The sequence below is a fragment of the Notechis scutatus genome, chromosome 6 (genome assembly GCF_049901735.1).
Source record: "Notechis scutatus isolate UNSWTSFEM ecotype Mainland chromosome 6, rNotScu1.2, whole genome shotgun sequence".
NCBI lineage: Eukaryota > Metazoa > Chordata > Lepidosauria > Squamata > Elapidae > Notechis > Notechis scutatus.
Window position 1 is genome coordinate 83,231,627 of NC_142014.1, and position 17,820 is coordinate 83,249,446.

At 53.1% G+C, this 17,820-nt stretch overlaps 1 protein-coding gene across 3 annotated transcripts in view; it reads left to right on the forward strand.

The window, feature by feature from the left end:
• SHANK3 (SH3 and multiple ankyrin repeat domains 3) overlaps positions 1-17,820 on the forward strand; it is a 264,751-nt gene that overhangs the window by 95,109 nt on the left and 151,822 nt on the right. For all 3 annotated transcript variants that reach the window (XM_087969020.1, XM_087969021.1, XM_087969022.1), the window contains 2 exons: positions 8,422-8,625; positions 12,368-12,439. In XM_087969020.1, the coding sequence (XP_087825146.1) occupies positions 8,422-8,625; positions 12,368-12,439 (276 nt within the window). The remainder of the gene's footprint in view (positions 1-8,421; positions 8,626-12,367; positions 12,440-17,820) is intronic.

Below are 17,820 nucleotides of genomic sequence, written 5' to 3' on the forward strand. Positions count from 1 at the left end.
TCTCCTGCTTGGGCTGTGGGTTGGACTAGATGACCTACAAGGTCCCTTCCAACTCTGTCAATCTGAAAAATGACAGCGAGAAAAATAAATCAGTGGAACTACTTACCTCCAGAAGTTGTGGGTGCCTTGTCACTGGAGGTTTTTAAGAAGAGATTGGAAAACCATTTGTCTGGAATGGTCTATACTAGGTTTCCAGCCTGAGCAGGGGGTTGGACTAGAAGACCTCCAAGGTCCCTTCCGACTCTGTTATTCTGATTACTTTGCAACAATTTGCAGGCTATTCCTCTGTGCCTCAGGGACAAATCCGTTGGTCACAGGCACCATCTTGAGGGCACTTTCTGCTGCTCTCCAGAATTAACAGCCCAGGATGGGCTTCCTTTCAAGACGAAATGGGATTTCGTGCAATCCTGTTAAAGCATTGTGGTTTTTGTGCTCAGCAAAACTAATTCCTGCAAAGCACGATTACACCCTGCACCGACATCTATTCACACACGGCAGCTTTTCTCTGATTTATAGAAGCCGGCTCGCTTTTCCACGTTTTTTGAAGTGTTCTTTTCTTTTGAGTTTTAATTCACCGATCTCAGGGGCCACAGGAGATTTTCTAGAATCCTTCCCGGTTGGGGATCCGGGAGATCAAAAGGCATCCTGCAACAACTCACCCTTCGCATTTTTTAAGCGTTTCTTTCTGGTTAAAAAGAAAGTCAAAAGGGGCAGCAGGAAAGGATGGCTGAGCTTGAGTCCTGGAGTCCAACATCTCCAAGGAAGCTTCCAGGCTAACCGTCTTCTCTAAGGAGGCCCCTCGCTTTCCAACCCATCCTACAGCCCAAAGATTCCCAGGTAGACCTTCATATTAACCACATCTGAACCTGCTCAATTTGGGGATGGAATCCACCCCCCCCTCCCCAAAGTTACCAAGTGGAAGGTTGAACTTGCTCCATCTTACCGAATGGGGTGGAGAAACGGCCTCCTCTGGGGGAAGTGGAACTTCTCAAGAACAAAGGAGGTTCCTGAAATCTTGCAGAATTCACCCCCACAAACACACTCCAGCATTCTTGTATGGTTTGGGGAGGAGAACTTTCCACCTGGATGAATGAAGGCAGGGGTTAGGGTTAGGGTTAGTCTGGCTGGGGGATTCTGGGAGTTGAAGTCCACAGGTCTTAAAGTTGCCAAGGTTAGACCCCCTGAGTGGGAGCTGTGATTTCTCTTCTGCTGCTGGTCTGAGGGCCCCCACCAACCCTCGCCTCCTCGCACCACTTTCCTCTTGATTCACAGTCTGGATGGCTTTGATGCTGGGAACCTGCTGCCCGATAAGTACAAGCCAAGTGATGGAGGGGCCTCTGATCCCCCCCTTGGCTTATGGCCTCTTGACGTCTTGAAGGAAGCCCAGAAATGTTGGAGGGTCCAGGGCAGAGTGAACGCTGGAAGAGGAGGAGGAGGAGGGAGCCAGTCTGCAAGGCTTCTGCCAGCCTGGCTGGATTTCCCCAGATCACTCTTGGGCGCTCTCCAGAAATCCCACCAGGTCTTCCCGGGAGCTGTTCTCTGCAGGAGGCAGAGTCCCGTTCTGGCTCCCTGTGAATCCGGTTGGATTCTGAAGGAAGAAAGGTGTGGGGGGGGAAATGTCACCACCAGGCAAGCCCTGGGAAGCGGCCAGCCGAAGCAACGGGCGGTCCAGAATGGCGTCCAAACCGGCTGGTGAGAAGGGAGAGATGCCAGCTTGGGAGAAGGCGGAAAGGGGGCCTTGGATCCAAGCCCATGGTGCAGAACAGCTGCGTGAGCTCAGGCAACCGAAGGGTTTCTACAGGTCTCGTTCCTCGTAGTTCAGGGACTCCAAACTTGGCAACTTTAAGACTTGTGGACTTCGACTCCCAGAATTCCTCAGCCAGCACTCTGGGAGTTGAAGTCCACAAGTCTAAAAAGGGGCCAAGTTTGGAGTCCCTGATCCAGATCATGGTTGTCCCAAAGGGGCTTTTATTTTAAAAGCAACTGAACTTCATGATTCTTTTTTTTAAAGCGCTTCTCATCCAGTTTTGAGCCGAAGAAGCTTCTTGGATTAGAAGTGAAATGTCTTAAAGAAAAATCACAAAGTCCAATTGCCTTTATAATAAAAGCCCCTTCGGGTCCTCGTATAAGGAGATAATTGTAGTCCTCATTTAGCAACCGTTCAGAGTTACGACAGGCCTCCAAAAAGGAACTTGCCACCCGGATTGATGTTCCAATGTCCCTCCCCTCAGTCACGTGATCGCACATTGAGCTCTCTGCACTTGACCCTTTGCAATTTGTCTGACTGCGATTTACACCTTTTTTTCCCGTTCGCTGGAAACCGGTGTTTATTTTCAGTTTTCAGCAAAGAAAACGCCCATTGTTAACACTGAGTTCACTTTATAACCTCCGTGTTTGCTTAATGACTGCTGTCCCAAAAGTGCTTTTTCAAGAAGCAACTGGACTGTCTTTTCCTTGACGACATTTCACTTCTCATCCAAGAAGCTTCTTCCATTCTGACTGAATGGTGGAGGATGGAAGGATTTCTATTCTTTGCAGCCATCTGGTCGTTTGCGCTCTCTCTGAGAGCCACTTGGGGGTTCCTCTGTGCTGTGACCTGGATGACTGAGAATCTGCAAAGACAACAACTGTGGGGAGGGAAAAAAACTGTAAAATTGGGTGTAGTCACACGTGACCTGTTTAAGGACCCACATGGCTTACAGCCATAATTCTGACTCAGTTGGGTTCATAAGTTGAGGGTTAGAAAGGTTTAAAAAATCTGTCCACTCGTGTTGAGGTATTGAGATTTAAGAGCTGACCAGCAGCTGTAAAGCTGATGCAATTAGGATGAATCGGCATTGGTATTTTCTTTTTAAGACTATATATGGGTCCACAGAAGTCTTTTCCTCTTTAAGAGGTGTTTATATAAAGGCAGCCATTAGAGGGCTGGTTCTCTCTCTTCGTGTCCTGTATGCATTGCCGAGTTCTCTGTGTAGAGATAAGAAGATTGAGTACTTGTCAGGTATTTTGCCTACCACGTGTATTCCCGTATATAACTGTTGCATATAAACCACTGTTAAATGTCTACGTCTCTGTGTGTTGTGTTTTGCTCCTGGGTTGTCTCATAATGGTCAGTCACGCTGCAAATGCTCTGACAACTCGTTTAAACTCTGACTGAGGCTGATGTCCCCGTCCTTTCTAGAGTTCCCAGCTCAAAAGAGCCCTTCCCCACTCCCTCCCCCACCCGCTGAGCTGCCCAGCCAACACCCCACCAGGTTCCCAGCATGGCTGGCTGGGGAATTTTGGGAGCTGAAGCCCACCCATCTTTATGTGGCCAAGGTTGAGAAACACTGCTCCAAATTTCACTTGTGCAGTCCTAATTCGCTTGGCTGTCATTTCTGTTTCCTCCCTTCTGTCTATTCTGCACCTACAAGCAAGATTTGCTTTTCTTGAAGCTGGACAATGTCGGACTTATTGTGTCCTGGGGAATTCTGGGAGTTGAAGTTCACCAGGCTTAAAGTTGCCAAGGTTGGAGACCCTTGCCGTAAGAGGTTCTCATGGTCATTCAGAGCCCCATTTGCAATGTAATAGTCAGGCCAGGAGTTGGACTTTCTAGTCCACATTGTGTCTTCTAATCCAATCTGGGCAAATTTGCCACAGCCGCTGATCAGGAGGTCCACAGCCTTGTGGTCAATGGTGGGATTCAAATTTTTTTACTACCAGTTCTGTGGGCATGGCTTGGTAGGTGTGGCTTGGTAAGTGTGGCATCCCCCTTCCCTCCCCACCCCACTAACCTGCTTTCCAGCTCCGTTCTCCTGTGCAGGGCAACCAAAGGAGACCCAGCTGATCAGCTGGGACTCAATGGGAGGCAGAGAAGAGATATGGGGTTGGCGGGGCCAGTCAGGGGTGGGATTGGCTGGTTCTCCAAACTACTCAAACTTTCTGCTACTGGTTCTCCAGAACTGGTCAGAACTGGCTGGATCCCACCTCTGCTTGTTGTTCTCTTGCTGTGGTTGACATGCATTGTCGTGTCCAGTTTTCTCAATTTCTCTTTGGAGGCATCTGCGCCTGTTCTCCTGCTGCAAATATCCCTCCTTCTGTTTCTCTCGAAGGGAGCCAATCTGGAGCTGCTGCCAAATTCCTTTACTCTTCACCTTGCCTCCTACTTGTTTTGGGTAGGAAGTAGGAAGAAGTTGGTCTTGTTCTGCTGTTAGAAAATGCTCTTTTTCCCCACGGAGGATCTGTCCTTTTCCCCAGCAGCTGCGCCTTAAAAAGGGGCCCTCAGCCCTAGCCTGCTCCTCTTTCTTCTTCTCCTCCACCTTCTCCTCTTCCTCTTCCTTCTCTTCCTCCTCCTCCTTCTTTTCCTCCCCCCCGCCCCCAATGTTGCATGGAGGCTGGAGATCCGTTTCTCTCCCTTTGGTGCTCTGGATGTGTCAGGCTGTCCTTCACGAGACTTGGAGGGAACTCGGCCCCACTTTGGCCTTCAGCAGTTGCAGCAACCATGTAGGCAGCCCAGTCCGGAAAAGGGCTGCAAATTATAGCAGTGAAAGCACTTCCCGTCTGCTTCGTTGATAGCCTTCCAAAGCTCATAAAGTAATATTATGGTGGGTTGGCCTATCAGCCAGATGTTGAGACCGGATTTAACATTGTTGTCCAACAATTGTTGTTGCTACTTGGTCATGCCGTTGTTCTTCTCAAGGACCCGGGATGGGCAGCTGTGGAATCCTTTGGGGTGTTAGGGGTCCAGTCGCAGGATGTAAGCTGTTTTGAGTCAAGTTGCCTTTTGCAACTGACCGAGGGTGAATTGGTCAACGCCGCTGAAATTCAAATGGTGCCTCAGATGTTTCAGGACTGCACCCACCTGAGGCACCTCTTTTGGACCTACCTTTGGTGCTACCTTTGCTTTCTTTTCCCACAATCGTTCTATTTCTGTTTGCGGGTCTTTGTACTTCGCGATCTTCTGTCGTTCTTTCTCTTCTCTTCTGCTGCCTCCCAGGACTGCCACATCCACCATCTATACCTTTTTTCATCTTTCTTGTTGACAATCATTAAAGCCTGGTGTGTCATGTGGCAGGTGACTGTCTCTTTAAATTCTAAAGTCCCCGAGCAGTTTAGCCTCTTCATTTTCCTGGACTTTCTCTTTTGTAGGGTCCCACCGGTTCTTGCTTGCAGCACATGGTCTTTTCTGCAGATTCTGCCAATGCGTCATTGTTGCTACTTGGTCATGCCGTTGCTTGGGGTCAGTCTGGGTGATCTTCTGGCAGGAGGTTGCCAAATGGTCCGTTGTTTTTTCAGCTTCTTTGCATAGGCGGCACTTACTGTCTGTTGCTTTCTTCCCAATTCTGGTTTTGCATGTGTTTACTCTTAAGGCTCGGTCTTGTGCAGCCAGAATTAGCCCCTCAGTCTCTTTCTTCAAGTTTCCTGCTCTTAGCCACTGCCAGCTTTTGTTAGGATCTGCCTTCCCTGCAATTTTGGTTTTTTTTAATGCATTGGCCAGTGGTCTTCCCATGTCTCATTTCTATTCTTCGTTAGGTCTTTCTTGTAGGCCAGTTTGGTTTCTCCAGTATTCAGGAGGCCTTCCGACCACAGTGGAGACCTTTTCATGATGAAGAAGCCTTCCAGAGAAGACCGGACAGCCACTTGTCTGGAGTGATATGGGGGCGGAGGCAAGGCTCCCCAAACTTGGCCACTTTAAGACTTGTGGACTTCAACTCCCAGAATTCTCCCAGCATAGCTGGCTGAAGAATTCTGGGAATAGAAGTCCACAACTCTTAAAGTTGACAAGTTTGGAGAACTCTGGGCAAGGGTATCCGAGGGCTGCACCATAGCTGTGACTGACCTCTGGAGGCCGGGCAGGTGTGGCCAACTTGGTGGGTGTGGCCAATCGGGCAGGCGTGGCTAGCTTGATGCCACACCCGCAACCGCTGGCATAGTTCCTCTTCACATTGGGTAGACAAGGACGGTCTGGCGGGCCGGTTGCAGTATACGGGCCTTGAGTTCGACACCCCTGATACAGGGTCTCTTTCTTGAGCAGGGGGGTGGATTAGAAGACCTCTGAGGTCCCCTTCTGCATCTGTTATTCTGCTGTGTCCATTCTAGAGCTAAGGTCAAGGGGTCAAGCTAAAATAATCAGTCTGAGCATTGGTTGAGAGGCTGGTCTTGTGGCAAACCAGGGCCCCCTTTTTCATATTTATTCCACTTGATTTTCAGTGGGTTTCTGGCGCAAAGGCTTCCGAGAATCCATCGGGGCCCATTCAGGGAAATGTCAGAGCATGCGTCAAAATGTCAGGATGTGGGTTTGCTCGCAGTGGTGCACCAGCCTCGCAAACGGCCAGTCCTGAGCCGTGTTTACTCAGGGACCGGCAACCTCTGCGCCAAATCGATCTTTGGCCAACAGGCTTTTTTACTAAGGAGGTGTGGGTGTGGGGTGATGCCGTCAGACCGCCGTATTCTCCCGATCGCGATTTCCATTTCTATCTCCCCTTCCTGCCCAGATGGCGCTGAGTAAAGTCGGGCAGGAACGATCACGCATTTCCCTTCGCACAAGGCAGAGTAACCCCAATATGTCGAACGCATTTAGGGAGGTTGAGGTATGTTTACGAATGAGATCAGGCTGCACCCTCTCCCCTTGTTTACTGCGCTTCTGTGCAAACTGTATACATTAAGGGGAGCTGCGTTGGGAGAAGGTGTGTCAGGGCCTTTGGCTGGCCTGCAAATGAACCTGTTAAAAAGTTCATTGCCAAAGCTGGACACTTTGTTCCTGTTGGATCAGGGCTCTGCCCCCCAGGACTTCTGGAGAGAAACCCTTCCACTGGTTGATTGTTCTCTCTGGCAGGAAATTCCTCCTTAGTTCCAGGTTGTTTCTCTCCTGGGTTAGTTTCCATCTGTCGCTTCTTGTCCTGCTGCTTTCAGGGGCTTTGGAGAACAGCTTGACCCCCTCCTCTTCTTTGGGGCAGCCCCTCAAATCCTGGAATGCTGCTATCCTGTCTCCCCTGGTCCTTCTCTTCATCAGACTAGAGATACCCAGTTCCTGCAACCCTTCTTCATATGTTTTATCCTCCAGTCCCCTCATCATCTTCATTGCTCTTCTCTGCACGCTTTCCAGAGTCTCGACATCTTCTTGTGGCTAGCAAAACTGGATGCCACGTTCCAAGCGTGGTCTTACCAAGGCCTTCTAAAGTGGTACCACCACTTCTTGGTATGCCTCGGTAAGGCCACGTTTGGAATATTGATAATTGAGGAGAGAGAGTTGGACATCCAGATAACCGGTGAAAAGTAGAGTATGAAACTGGCTCGTTTGATCAAGAAAGGTGTGGGGTAACCAAGTGGCAGCTTATTTGGGGGTGTCTCACCACATTTTTTCCGTTGTCAACCCCCTCCCCCCTTTTCCTCTTCTTTTACACAGGCGATGCGTGTCCTCAGCTAGCAAGCCTCTGCATTATTCATTTTCCTCTTGAATTCAGCGTTTGCTCTCTCTCTCTCTCTCTCTCGCTCGCTCTCTCTTCCGAGCTTTCAAATCTATAGATCTCTCTCTCTCTCTCTCTCTGAGTGTCTTTGATAAAGCAGCAACTTAAGGAGAGCTGCCATTTTCTTGCTGGGCATCCATCAGTCCTAAATATCAGAAAGAAGCCCCCTGTTTCAGTCCTTGCCTGGCACAGGGGAAGGAACAATTTATCAGGAAAGGCTGTTCATTTATTTTTAGGGATTTAATGGCCGATGGCCAACACGTGGAGTTGCATCCCATTAGCAGTCGCCAGCCAGAGCAAATCCTCCATAAGATGGAAGGATCCTTGAGGCAGAATAACGGAGCAGAATAAACAGAGGTTGGAAGGGACCTTGGAGGTCTTCTAGCCCACCCCCTGCTCAAGAAGGAGACCCTATAACACCAGGAGTCTCCAACCCTGGAATGTGATGGTGGTCATAAAGGCAAACCCGTTGCCCAGCGTCCAAAGTTTGATCACGTGGCCGTGGGGGATGCTGCAAAGGTCGTACCTGTGAAAAATGGTCATAAGTCACAATTTTTCCGTGCCGTTGTAGCTTTGAACTGTTGTTGAGGATCGAATGGGTGTCTGAATAGAGATCCTTTTCACATTCATATTTTATTGGGGGGTGGGGTTAATGCAGGTGAAATGTGAATATATCCTGCAAATCCACGTATGATATGCCGGCCACTAAGTTAGGGGTTCTCAAACTTGGCCACTTTAAGATTTGTGGACTTCAACTCCCAGAATTCTCCAGCCAGCATAGAATTCTGGGAGTTGGAGTCCACAAATCTTCAAGTGGCCAAGTTTGGAGCCCTCTGCACTAAGTAAACGTCGATGAGATTTAAAATAGTTTGCACCATGCCCAATCCAGCTGTGCTGAGCTGCGGCCCTCCTGCCTGGACAGCTTCTGACGCCCTCCCCCCCCCTTTTTTTGTCCCCTGTCTCCCTCCCTCCACAGAAGTGTCTGCGGCTGAACCCCAATGTCCCCATCTGGACCTCCAAGCAACGCATCCTTTGCACCCTGAACCACAGCCTGAAGGACGTCCTCAACTATGGCCTCTTCCAGCCGGCCTTCAACGGCCGGGCAGGGAAGTTCCTGGACGAGGAGCGGCTGCTGAGGGAATACCCGCTGAATCCGGACACCCTGGTCCCTTACCTGGAGGTACCTGTGGGGCACGGCCTGGTGCAGGGGTGGCTCTCCCCACTTAGCAACCTCGCTGCCCCCTCCCCTGGCTGGACTCACCTGCCCCGAATCCAGCCGCTCTGCCGTGCCCTGAGGGAGGATGGCTTTGAGAAGAGGGAGGGGGGGAGGGGGGGGTCTGAGGGATGCATTGCTGGGGGGGGCGGGTGGAGTAGAGACCCTGCTCAGCTCAAAGCCCAGGGAGCCAGCCGTGCAAGGTCGGGGGTCCTGTAAGCAAAGGTGGCACTGTGGGGTCCCTGGAGCTCTCTCAGCTGGGTGGCTTTCTTGCAGACATTTTATGGCCCAACTAGGTAATGTCATCAGGGATAGAATGGAGGATGAGGAGGAGGGGGGACTGGGGGTCTGGTGCCCTCTGAATTTGGTTCTTTTCATGCAGACGTTTCATGACCCAGCTAGGAAACATCATCGGGTTTAGAAGGAAGTGGGATTTTCAGAGGGGAGGAGGAAGGGGCGACTATGGGATCCTTGGTGCTCTGTCAGTTTGGTTGTCCTTGTAAGCCTTTCCTGACCAAACGAGGCAGCATCCGCAGTGCTAGGGATCGCCCAGCTGGGAAAGGCCAGGAAACCCCCCCCCCCGCTCAGGGAGCCCCAAAGACCCCTCATTGAGCCCCAACTATTCTCCATGAAAGTTGGGGCTGTCCTGGGGCCAAGGGGGCTCTTCCCCAACCGCTGGAGGATTCTCCGGTGCGCACAGCCCGTCCGCCCAGAGAGCCCAGGTGTCAGGAACTCTGCATGAATTTATCTGAACTGATTGTATAGGGGTTCCTGCCTGAACGGGGGGTTGGACTAGAAGACCTCCAAGGTCCCTTCCAACTCCGCTATTCTGTAGATGTCAGCCGGACCTTGAGGTGGGCTGCCCAGGGGAGGCAGACTTCTGTCCTAAGGGAAGGAACAGGGCTCCTGGCCGGAGGGTCTTCTTCCGGACCCCTTGTTTTGGAGGGTTGGGCTCTGAATGGAACTGCACCGATTGACACCTTTCCCTCCCCCCACTCCCCCGGATGCTGTGGGCCTTGGGGCTCTGGTTATTTCTCCTGCGGGCTTCCAGCAGCTATTAGAGAATAAGAGTTGGAAGGGACCTTGGAGGTCATCTAGTCCAACCCCCTGCTCGAGCGGGAGAGGCTGTTCCAAATATTAGCCTCTACCTAGGATCGAACTCACAGCCTCCTGATTGTGAGGCGAGCGCTCCACCTCTCGGCCACCGGAGTGACTTGTGTTAAAAGCCCCTCTTCAAAACAGAATTCGCACGGAGCACCCGCAGGGCTGCCCCTTGGAGCTGCAGGGTGCGTTGCCCCATCACACCCCTCATTGCCAAGGACCGCAAGGGGCCGCGGCTCTGGCTTCCTCCCTGTGGGACTCTCCTTCTCCCTTTCCCAAAGAGGCCCCGCCCCTTTTCAAGCCCCTCCCTGGGACGGAACCGGTGCCGCCCGCCAGGTGCCCGCAGTAGCCAAAGGGTCCCGAAAGGGCCGAGATCGTTCAGCGCCGAGTCCCTCCGGGGGCCCATTTCTGGTCACAGGGCCAGCGCTCAAGGGCCTCCCCTGCCCGGTGCGGGTTTTCGGTCCTGCTGCAAAAGAGCCGTTTGCCAGCAGGTTCAATTTAGGGAGTGACCCAGCAGGAGGGGCGGCTGAGCCCGGGAGCCCCGGAGGGCCTGGGAAGGGGGCCTCCAAGCGCCCCTGAAGGGCCCCGTCCCTCTCCGGCTCCAGGCGCCTCCTGGGATTTTGCCCCTCTGTGTGTGTGTGTGTGTGTGGCCCCAACACACCGACCACCTGCGTTTATTTTGCTTTCTTTCTCTCGTTTACAAATTGTGCTCCACCCAGATTTGTTCCCTGTGAGGTGCACATCTTAAAATAGGACAAATCTTATGTAATTTTAATAGCGGCTTCCAAACTGTAGAATCTGTGAACAGAAGTGCCCAGTAGGGGAAGAGAGGAGGCCCAGTGGGAGAGTCCTTAAGGCAAGGAGGTCTGCCAGGGTCCAAGAGGGGCGCCCCTCCCTCCCCCCCCCCCCCCCGCCGCCCACTCCCCGGTTGCAAAGTCTCCTCGGCTGTTAAACGCGGCTTCCATGGATGAGCATTTCCGAGGGAGGGAAAGAGAGAGAGAGAATGTGGGTGACGGATGATAGGTAGGCAGATAGATTTATTTTATTGATTTATTAAATTTATAGTCTACCTATCTCGTAGTCACACAATTCTGGGAGGGAGAGAAAGAGAGAGGACAGATGAGGATGAGGATGAGAGAGAGAGAGAGAGGGAGGAGGGAGGGAGGGAGGGAGGGAGGGAGGGAGGGAGGGAGAGAGAGACAGAGGGAGAAAGTGAGTAGATAGATAGATAGATAGCTAGATAGATGATAGATAGATAGATAGATAGATAGATAGATAGATAGATAGATAGATGATAGATAGATGATAGATAGATAGATAGATAGATAGATAGATAGATAGATAGATAGATAGATAGATAGATGGATAGATAGATGATAGATAGATAGATGATAGATAGATAGATGATAGATAGATAGATAGATGATAGATAGATAGATAGATAGATGATGGATAGATAGATAGATAGATAGATAGATAGATAGATAGATAGATAGATAGATAGATAGATAGATAGATAGATAGATAGATAGATGATAGATAGATAGGGACAGAGAGAGAGAAAGGCAGAGAGAGAGAAAGACAGAGAGAGAGAAGTGAGATGGATGGATGGATGGATGGATGGATGGATAGATAGATGGATGGATTATAGATAGATAGATAGATAGATAGATAGATAGATAGATAGATAGATAGATAGATAATAGAAAGATGATAGATAGATAGATAGATAGATGATAGATAGATAGATAGATAGATAGATAGATAGATAGATAGATAGATAGATAGATAGATAGATGATAGAAAGATGATAGATAGATAGATAGATAGATAGAGAGAGAGAGAGAGAGAGAGAGAGAGGCAGAGAGAGAGAAAGACAGAGAGAGAAGTGAGATGAATGGATGGATGATAGATAGATAGATAGATAGATAGATAGATAGATAGATGATAGAAAGATGATAGATAGATAGATAGATAGATAGATAGATAGATAGATAGATAGATAGATAGATAGAGAGATGAGAGAGAGAGAGAAATGAGGACGGATAGATGGATGAATGGATGGAGATAAAGATAGACACAGGCAGGCAGGCTGGTGGAAGATTTCTGGCTCAGGCATTCTGGGGGTTGAAGTCCCCAGGTCCTAAAGGGTCCCGAGATGCTCCCCCCCTGGCCAAAGGGAAGCAGAGCTTGGCACCCCGTGTCCTTAAAAACCGTCCCGTGGCTGAGTCGTGTTCCACCGGCTGCAGAGCTTGTTCAGGGCCCCCACCACATGTGGCCGTGGCCTGACCTTCCCTTAGCCTCGAGAAGGGGAAGTTGGCGGGGGAGCCAGCAGTGGGATGGAGAGCTGGAGGCCATGGCTGCAGCCGGCCTGGGACGGTGGTGGGATGGATCGAATCAGCCGGTCAGCAGACTTTCCATTGCCTGGCGGCCCAAATCCCTGGGCGCTCCGGAAGAGCCGAGTGCCAGAAGGAGCCCCGGTCGGTGACCGAGCCCAGCTGCTGCGGCTCTCCCTGGGTGGGCAGCCTTGGGGCCGGAGTGGATGAAGGTCTGAGCGATGCCCAGGCAGGCGGCTGATGCTCCTTCCTCCCTTTGCTTCCCTCTCCAGTTCCGATACAAGAGGCGCGTCTACTCCCAGCCCCTGTTGGACGACAAGCAGTTTGCCAAGCTGCACACGAAGGTAAGACGTTGCCTTTTGGGGGGATCGGGGGGTCTTCTGGCTGCATTTCGCAGCTCAGACTCCGGGGTGGCTGCAAGCCTTGGGCGTCACCCCACCGGTTGGCACCAGGAGGACGCTGGGCTGGGCGTGGGGGCTTCTCCGGGGCCTGTGGCAGTCCCTCCCTTGGGGCAGCCAGACCCACGGAAGGGAGCCCCCCCTCCGAAGGGGGCAAAAGAGGAGCGAGATCCAGGGGCAAGAAAGGGGCACCCAGGCCTTCTTCTACTTCTGTCCAGCCCCGTCTTCCTTTGGGTGCCCCTGGTGTTACATGCAACCCTGGGCCCAGAATGAGGGGGTCCAAGGGAGGCCGTCTAGTCCAGCCCCCCCCGTCTGGTCTCTTCTTGAAAACCTCCCACAACTCTTGTCTGGTTTATTCGCATTTGGGGGCTCTGAGGAGGAATGGTGGGCAGGGATCAGCACTGGGGAGGGGGCTTCCCAAGGCCTCCCCTCCCCAGAGCTCCCCTGGATGCTGCTTGGTTTCCCTGGGGAAGCTTCTCCCCTCCCATCCAGGGGGCCATTTAGAACATAGAATAACGGGGTTGGAAGGGGCCTTAAAGGTCTTCTAGTCCAACCCCCTTGCCCATAGCAGGAGATCCTATACCCTTCCGGACTTCTTTGGGATGGATGCACGTGACCCTAGGAAAAATAATAATGGAATAACAGAGTGGGAAAGTGGGACCTTGGAGGCCTTCTAGTCTGACCCCTTGGCTCAAGCTGGAGACACCATTCTGGACTAACAGCCTTCCAGTCTCCAGTCTTGAAAAGCTCCAGGGTTGGAGCACCCACGATTTCTGGTGGCAAGCAGTTCCACCGGTTGATTGTCCCTCCCTGTCAGCTGCTGGGCGAGCTGTCCTTCTTGGTAAAGGCCAGGGGAAGGGGGTCAGCCCGCCTCGGCTCACCCCAGGCTCCAAGGCCGGAGGGGCAGGAGTTGCCGCCCTTGTGGTTGTTGTTCCCGATTCCCTCCTTGGGGAGGCAGGGCAGGGACGCCGTGGCTGTTGGTGCGCAGAGACGCCAGGGTGGGGGTGCCAAGCCAGCCGAGGGAGCCCAGGACCTCCCTGGGGAGGGCTCGATGGCGGGGGGGGTTCTCCAGGTTTAACAAGCGGTTCGGGGATTGCGTGATTTGCCCAGCGAGCCGGTTCTCTGCCAGCTGATTTTCGGAGCCAGGCGTTCGGCCAAACCGGTCCGGGCCAGTAGAATCCACCCCTGCTTGATGGCCTGCAGCCAGGCAGGGGGAGCTGGAAGCCAATCTGGCCCTTTTCAAACTACACCCCCCGCTTGGAGGATCCAGGTGGGCAACACCTCCTGAGGCTGATGCCACCCAGAGAGTCGAGCGTTGCCCCCGAGCCTGGCACCGGTGGTATCGAAAACGAGGGAGAGGAAGCCTGCCTGACTCAAGCCCTGGAACTGCTGGTCGTAGGAGGGACGTTCCCACCTCCGTCCTGCCCCTTTTCCTCCCTAGAGGCAGCCCACCGAGAAGCGGGGAGCGAGGTTCAGCTACCCCTGGGCCAGGCAGGAATTTGGGCCGTCAATGGACTCGACGTGGGAACGTTGAGCTACCTGGAGGCAGGAATTGGGCAGCAGGATCTTGGGGGGGTCCAGTCCCTCACCTTCTCCTGTGAGCCCAGATTCTGGAGCTGCCCAAATCCTGCCCCACGCCATAGCCCCCCCTCCCCCCCCAGCTGCAAGAGGCCCTTCCAGGGAGGGGGGCTTGGGGAGGCCGCTGTCTCTGAGGGTCCCCCTCGAAGGAGGGAGCTGGTCCCTTACAGCTTCTCTGGGACCCCCAAAGGTGCCTTTATTTGGAGACCCAAGGACCTTCTGGTTTTTCTTTGAAGATGTTTTGCTTCTCGTCCAAGAAACTTCGTCAGCTCCAACTTCAGAACCGAAGAAGGTTTTTATGGGCTGTTTTAAGGGGTGGGCCTGATGGGCCCCAGGAGCCTAGGGGCCCCCAATAATCTGTGTACGTTAACCCTTCAATGCATCTTCAGTACAGCAACATATTTATTTGTTGGAAGGGCCAACAAAATAAATATATGTTTCGTTATATCGGTCCTGGTGAGTAGCTGTCGGAGGGGCCCCACTACACTGCTTGGGGCCCGGGGCCCATAATGCTGTTCCGACGGCCCTGAGGAGAGCGAAACGTCTGAAAGAAAAATCACAAAGCTCGGCTGACTGCTGGAAAAAGCGCCTTGGGGAGAACCGTGGCCTGGAGGATGGAGAATCGCCACGGATGCTTTTCCCGGGCGCATCTTCTTGAGCAGAGAAACGTTATTTATTCCATTTTGCTGACAGAGCCTGGACTCCTTTCCATGGAGACGATGCTTTTGGCACTGAGTTAAAATGGCAGAAATTACCGGGAGAGAAAAAAAAACACTCTCCAACACGTCCCAAGAGGCAACGTTGAGTAGGCTCTGCAATGTTGTCCGTCCAGATATGCAAACCAGGAAGGTCCAAGAGAGCTGATTAAACCCCCTTTTAGGAAAGGAGCTGATGAAAGAGACTTTCACATCGATTTTGAACCAGACTGTGGGTTGGCTTTCCACAAAGACGTTGCACGGGGTTTTGCGTGTGTGTGTGTGAAATTTTATCACAAGCGTGTTTTTTTCAGCCCATTTGCATTTTGGTCTTGGGTGTTTGGGTACAGAAATATTTGTGGGCTAAACACAGGATGATCCTAGAATGAGATGCTGAATTCTACCTTTATTTGTTGATGCGGTTGTAAGACAAATCCATTAAGAAACTATTATATGCCTCCCACCTGCCCAGCAGATGGAAACGGGCTGCCCCCATTAGGCCTGTGGCAAAGGGTCACCATGGGGGAGGGGTCTTTTGAGTCTTTCTCTTGCCCTGAGTGGACTTACACCACCTGCAAGCCCCCCTCCCCCACCTGGGGCTATGGGGGGGGGGGAGATGGGCTAGCCTGAAGTCCTGTTGAAATGGGAAATAACAAGAAATAATCAAAGAATCTGACTGACTCTGCAGCTGCCGTTGCTGCTTCTTGCTTGGTGCACGGCCCTCGTGCTGCTGGCTTCTTGGGGGTCTTGAGTGGGGCAGACGTGGGGGCAGCAGGAGCTTCTAATGCAAAGGGAGCCCCCCCCCAAAGGGGCAGAAGCACACCAGGTGCCAGGCACCCTCGCTCGGCGGCCTTCTGCAGCCCAGGGAGGCTTTGGAGACAGTGCAGAGAAGAGCAACCAAGAGGACGAAAGGCCTGGGGGCTAAAACAGATGAAGAGCGGCTACAGGGTTTGGGTAGGTCTAGTTTAATGGAGAGAAGGACTCGGGGGGCGGGGGGGCAGGAGAGCAGCCTTCCAAGATCTCAGGGGCTGCCCCGAAGAAGATTTGGAGGTCACCCTCTTCTCCAAAGGAGCCCCTGAAGGCAGCAGGACGAGAAGCAACGGGTGGAAACTCCTCAAGGAGAGAAGCAACCTGGAATTGAAGAGAACATTTCCTGACAAGGAAACCTTGGGACAGTTTTGGCCTCCAGAGTTTGTGGGTCTTTCGTGGCTGGAGGGTTTTTAACAAAAGACTGGACAGCCCCCTGTCTGAAACGGGAGAGGGTCTCCTGCTTGAGGAAGGGGTCGGACTAGAAGACCTCCAAGGCCCCTTCCAGCCCTATTCTGATGGATTGATTGCAGCTGGGAGGGAAGGATGCTGTGCCTGATCCCCCACTGATCCTGCTGACTCGGGGGTCCCAGGAGCCCCCCACCCCAAATCATCCCTGAGCCAGAGGGGCCAAGGAGCCCCACAAACCGGGGGGGGGGTTTGCAGAGAGCTGGCCAGAGGGGGGAGCCACCCAGGGAAAGGGAGGGCAGGGGGCTGGGAGAAGAGAAGGGGGAGGAGGCTTACTGGCCAAGTTGGCTCTGGTGGGATTTGTCCCCCGGGCTGCTCTTTGGCTTGGACAGGATCAAGTTGTGGAATGTGTCCGTGTGTGTGTGTGTCCGTGTCCGTGTGTGTCCGTGTGTCCGTGTGTGTGTATGTGACATCAGGAGTGTGCGTCCCTCCGAGTTTCGAGTTGCACGCCCTTTCCGAGGCCTGGGTGGAGAGAGAGTTGGCGGGAGAGAGAGGAGAGGAAGGACGGGAAGAGGGGGGCCCATCTGGGGAGGGAGCAGCCCAGGCTGAGGAGGGGGTGGTCCAGCACCAAAAGCAAGGTACCCCTCCCTCCCCCCTCCCCCAGGGGCCCCCATCCTGGCCCTGCTCCCTCTCCGCTCCTCCTCCTGCTGTTGCGGGGGCTCTAGGGCTGCGCTCTGCCTTGTCCCCTGGCCGGTTGGGACCCGGCCCAGCTGGGCTCTGACGGGCAGGATTCAGCGGGGAGTCAGGCCCGGGCTGAGCGGTCCCAGCTGCTGCAAGAGGGGGTCAGGGCTTGAGGAGGGGCTGAGGGGGGCTAGACAGGCCCTACGGCCATTTCTGCTCATCCCTGAAAAGGAGCGGGGGGCGGGGGAGCACAGGGGAGGGCTGGGTGCTCGTCTGAGAGGGGAGGCTGAGGGCCGTCAACTTGTACTTCCATACTTCTCTTCTTCCTGCTATAAAGGTGGGGGGGGGTGTTTTCATGTGTGCGCGCACATGCCTAGGCCTTACGTGTGCCTCTAACCTGGGACTCAAGAATGGCCATGAATATAACCATGCTGGAGTTCCAGGGACCGTCTGGATGAGCTTTTGGGGCCCCTATCCTACCAGAAGGGGTTTGCCATTGCCTCCTTCCCGGGGCCAAGAGAGGAGGGCTGGCCCAAGGTCCGCCAGCAAGGCAGGCCTCCAACTCCCGTCCCCAGTGAAGGGTCCTCCCTTCTAAGCAGGCTCTCGTTATAGGGCTACGGACTACAATCTCCCTGCTGGCCAAGGGATCCAAGAGCCACAGCCCCCCCTGCAGTCTGTATTATGGCTTGCCCTTATTTAGCGACCACCACTTCATTAGGAAGCCATACGGTCACTAAGTGAGCGTGCAGCTGTGCTTCAGCTCTTCCTTCCATTTGCCTTGGCCTTGCAGACCCACGAAGGTCGCCAAGGCAACAATTGGTCGCCGAGTTAATTTTTCATCACTGTAAGTAGTGGCGAATGGTCACTAAATGAGGCAGTCCCTGAATGAGTACCCCCTACAGTTGCTGTCCATTTGCTCAAGACCAGGGGTCTCCAACCTTGGCAACTTGAAGACTTGTGGACTTCAACTCCCAGAATTCCTCAGCCAGCCAGCTGAGGAATTCTGGGAGTTGAAGTCCACAAGTCTTCAAGTTGCCACGGTTGGAGACCCCTGCTCAAGAGAGATTGGGCCCTGGGGTGGGAACCCAGACCCAGTCTTGGCAAAAGGAGTGAACATTGCACCACTGGGGGGGGAGTGCTGACTCGTTGGGACGCGAG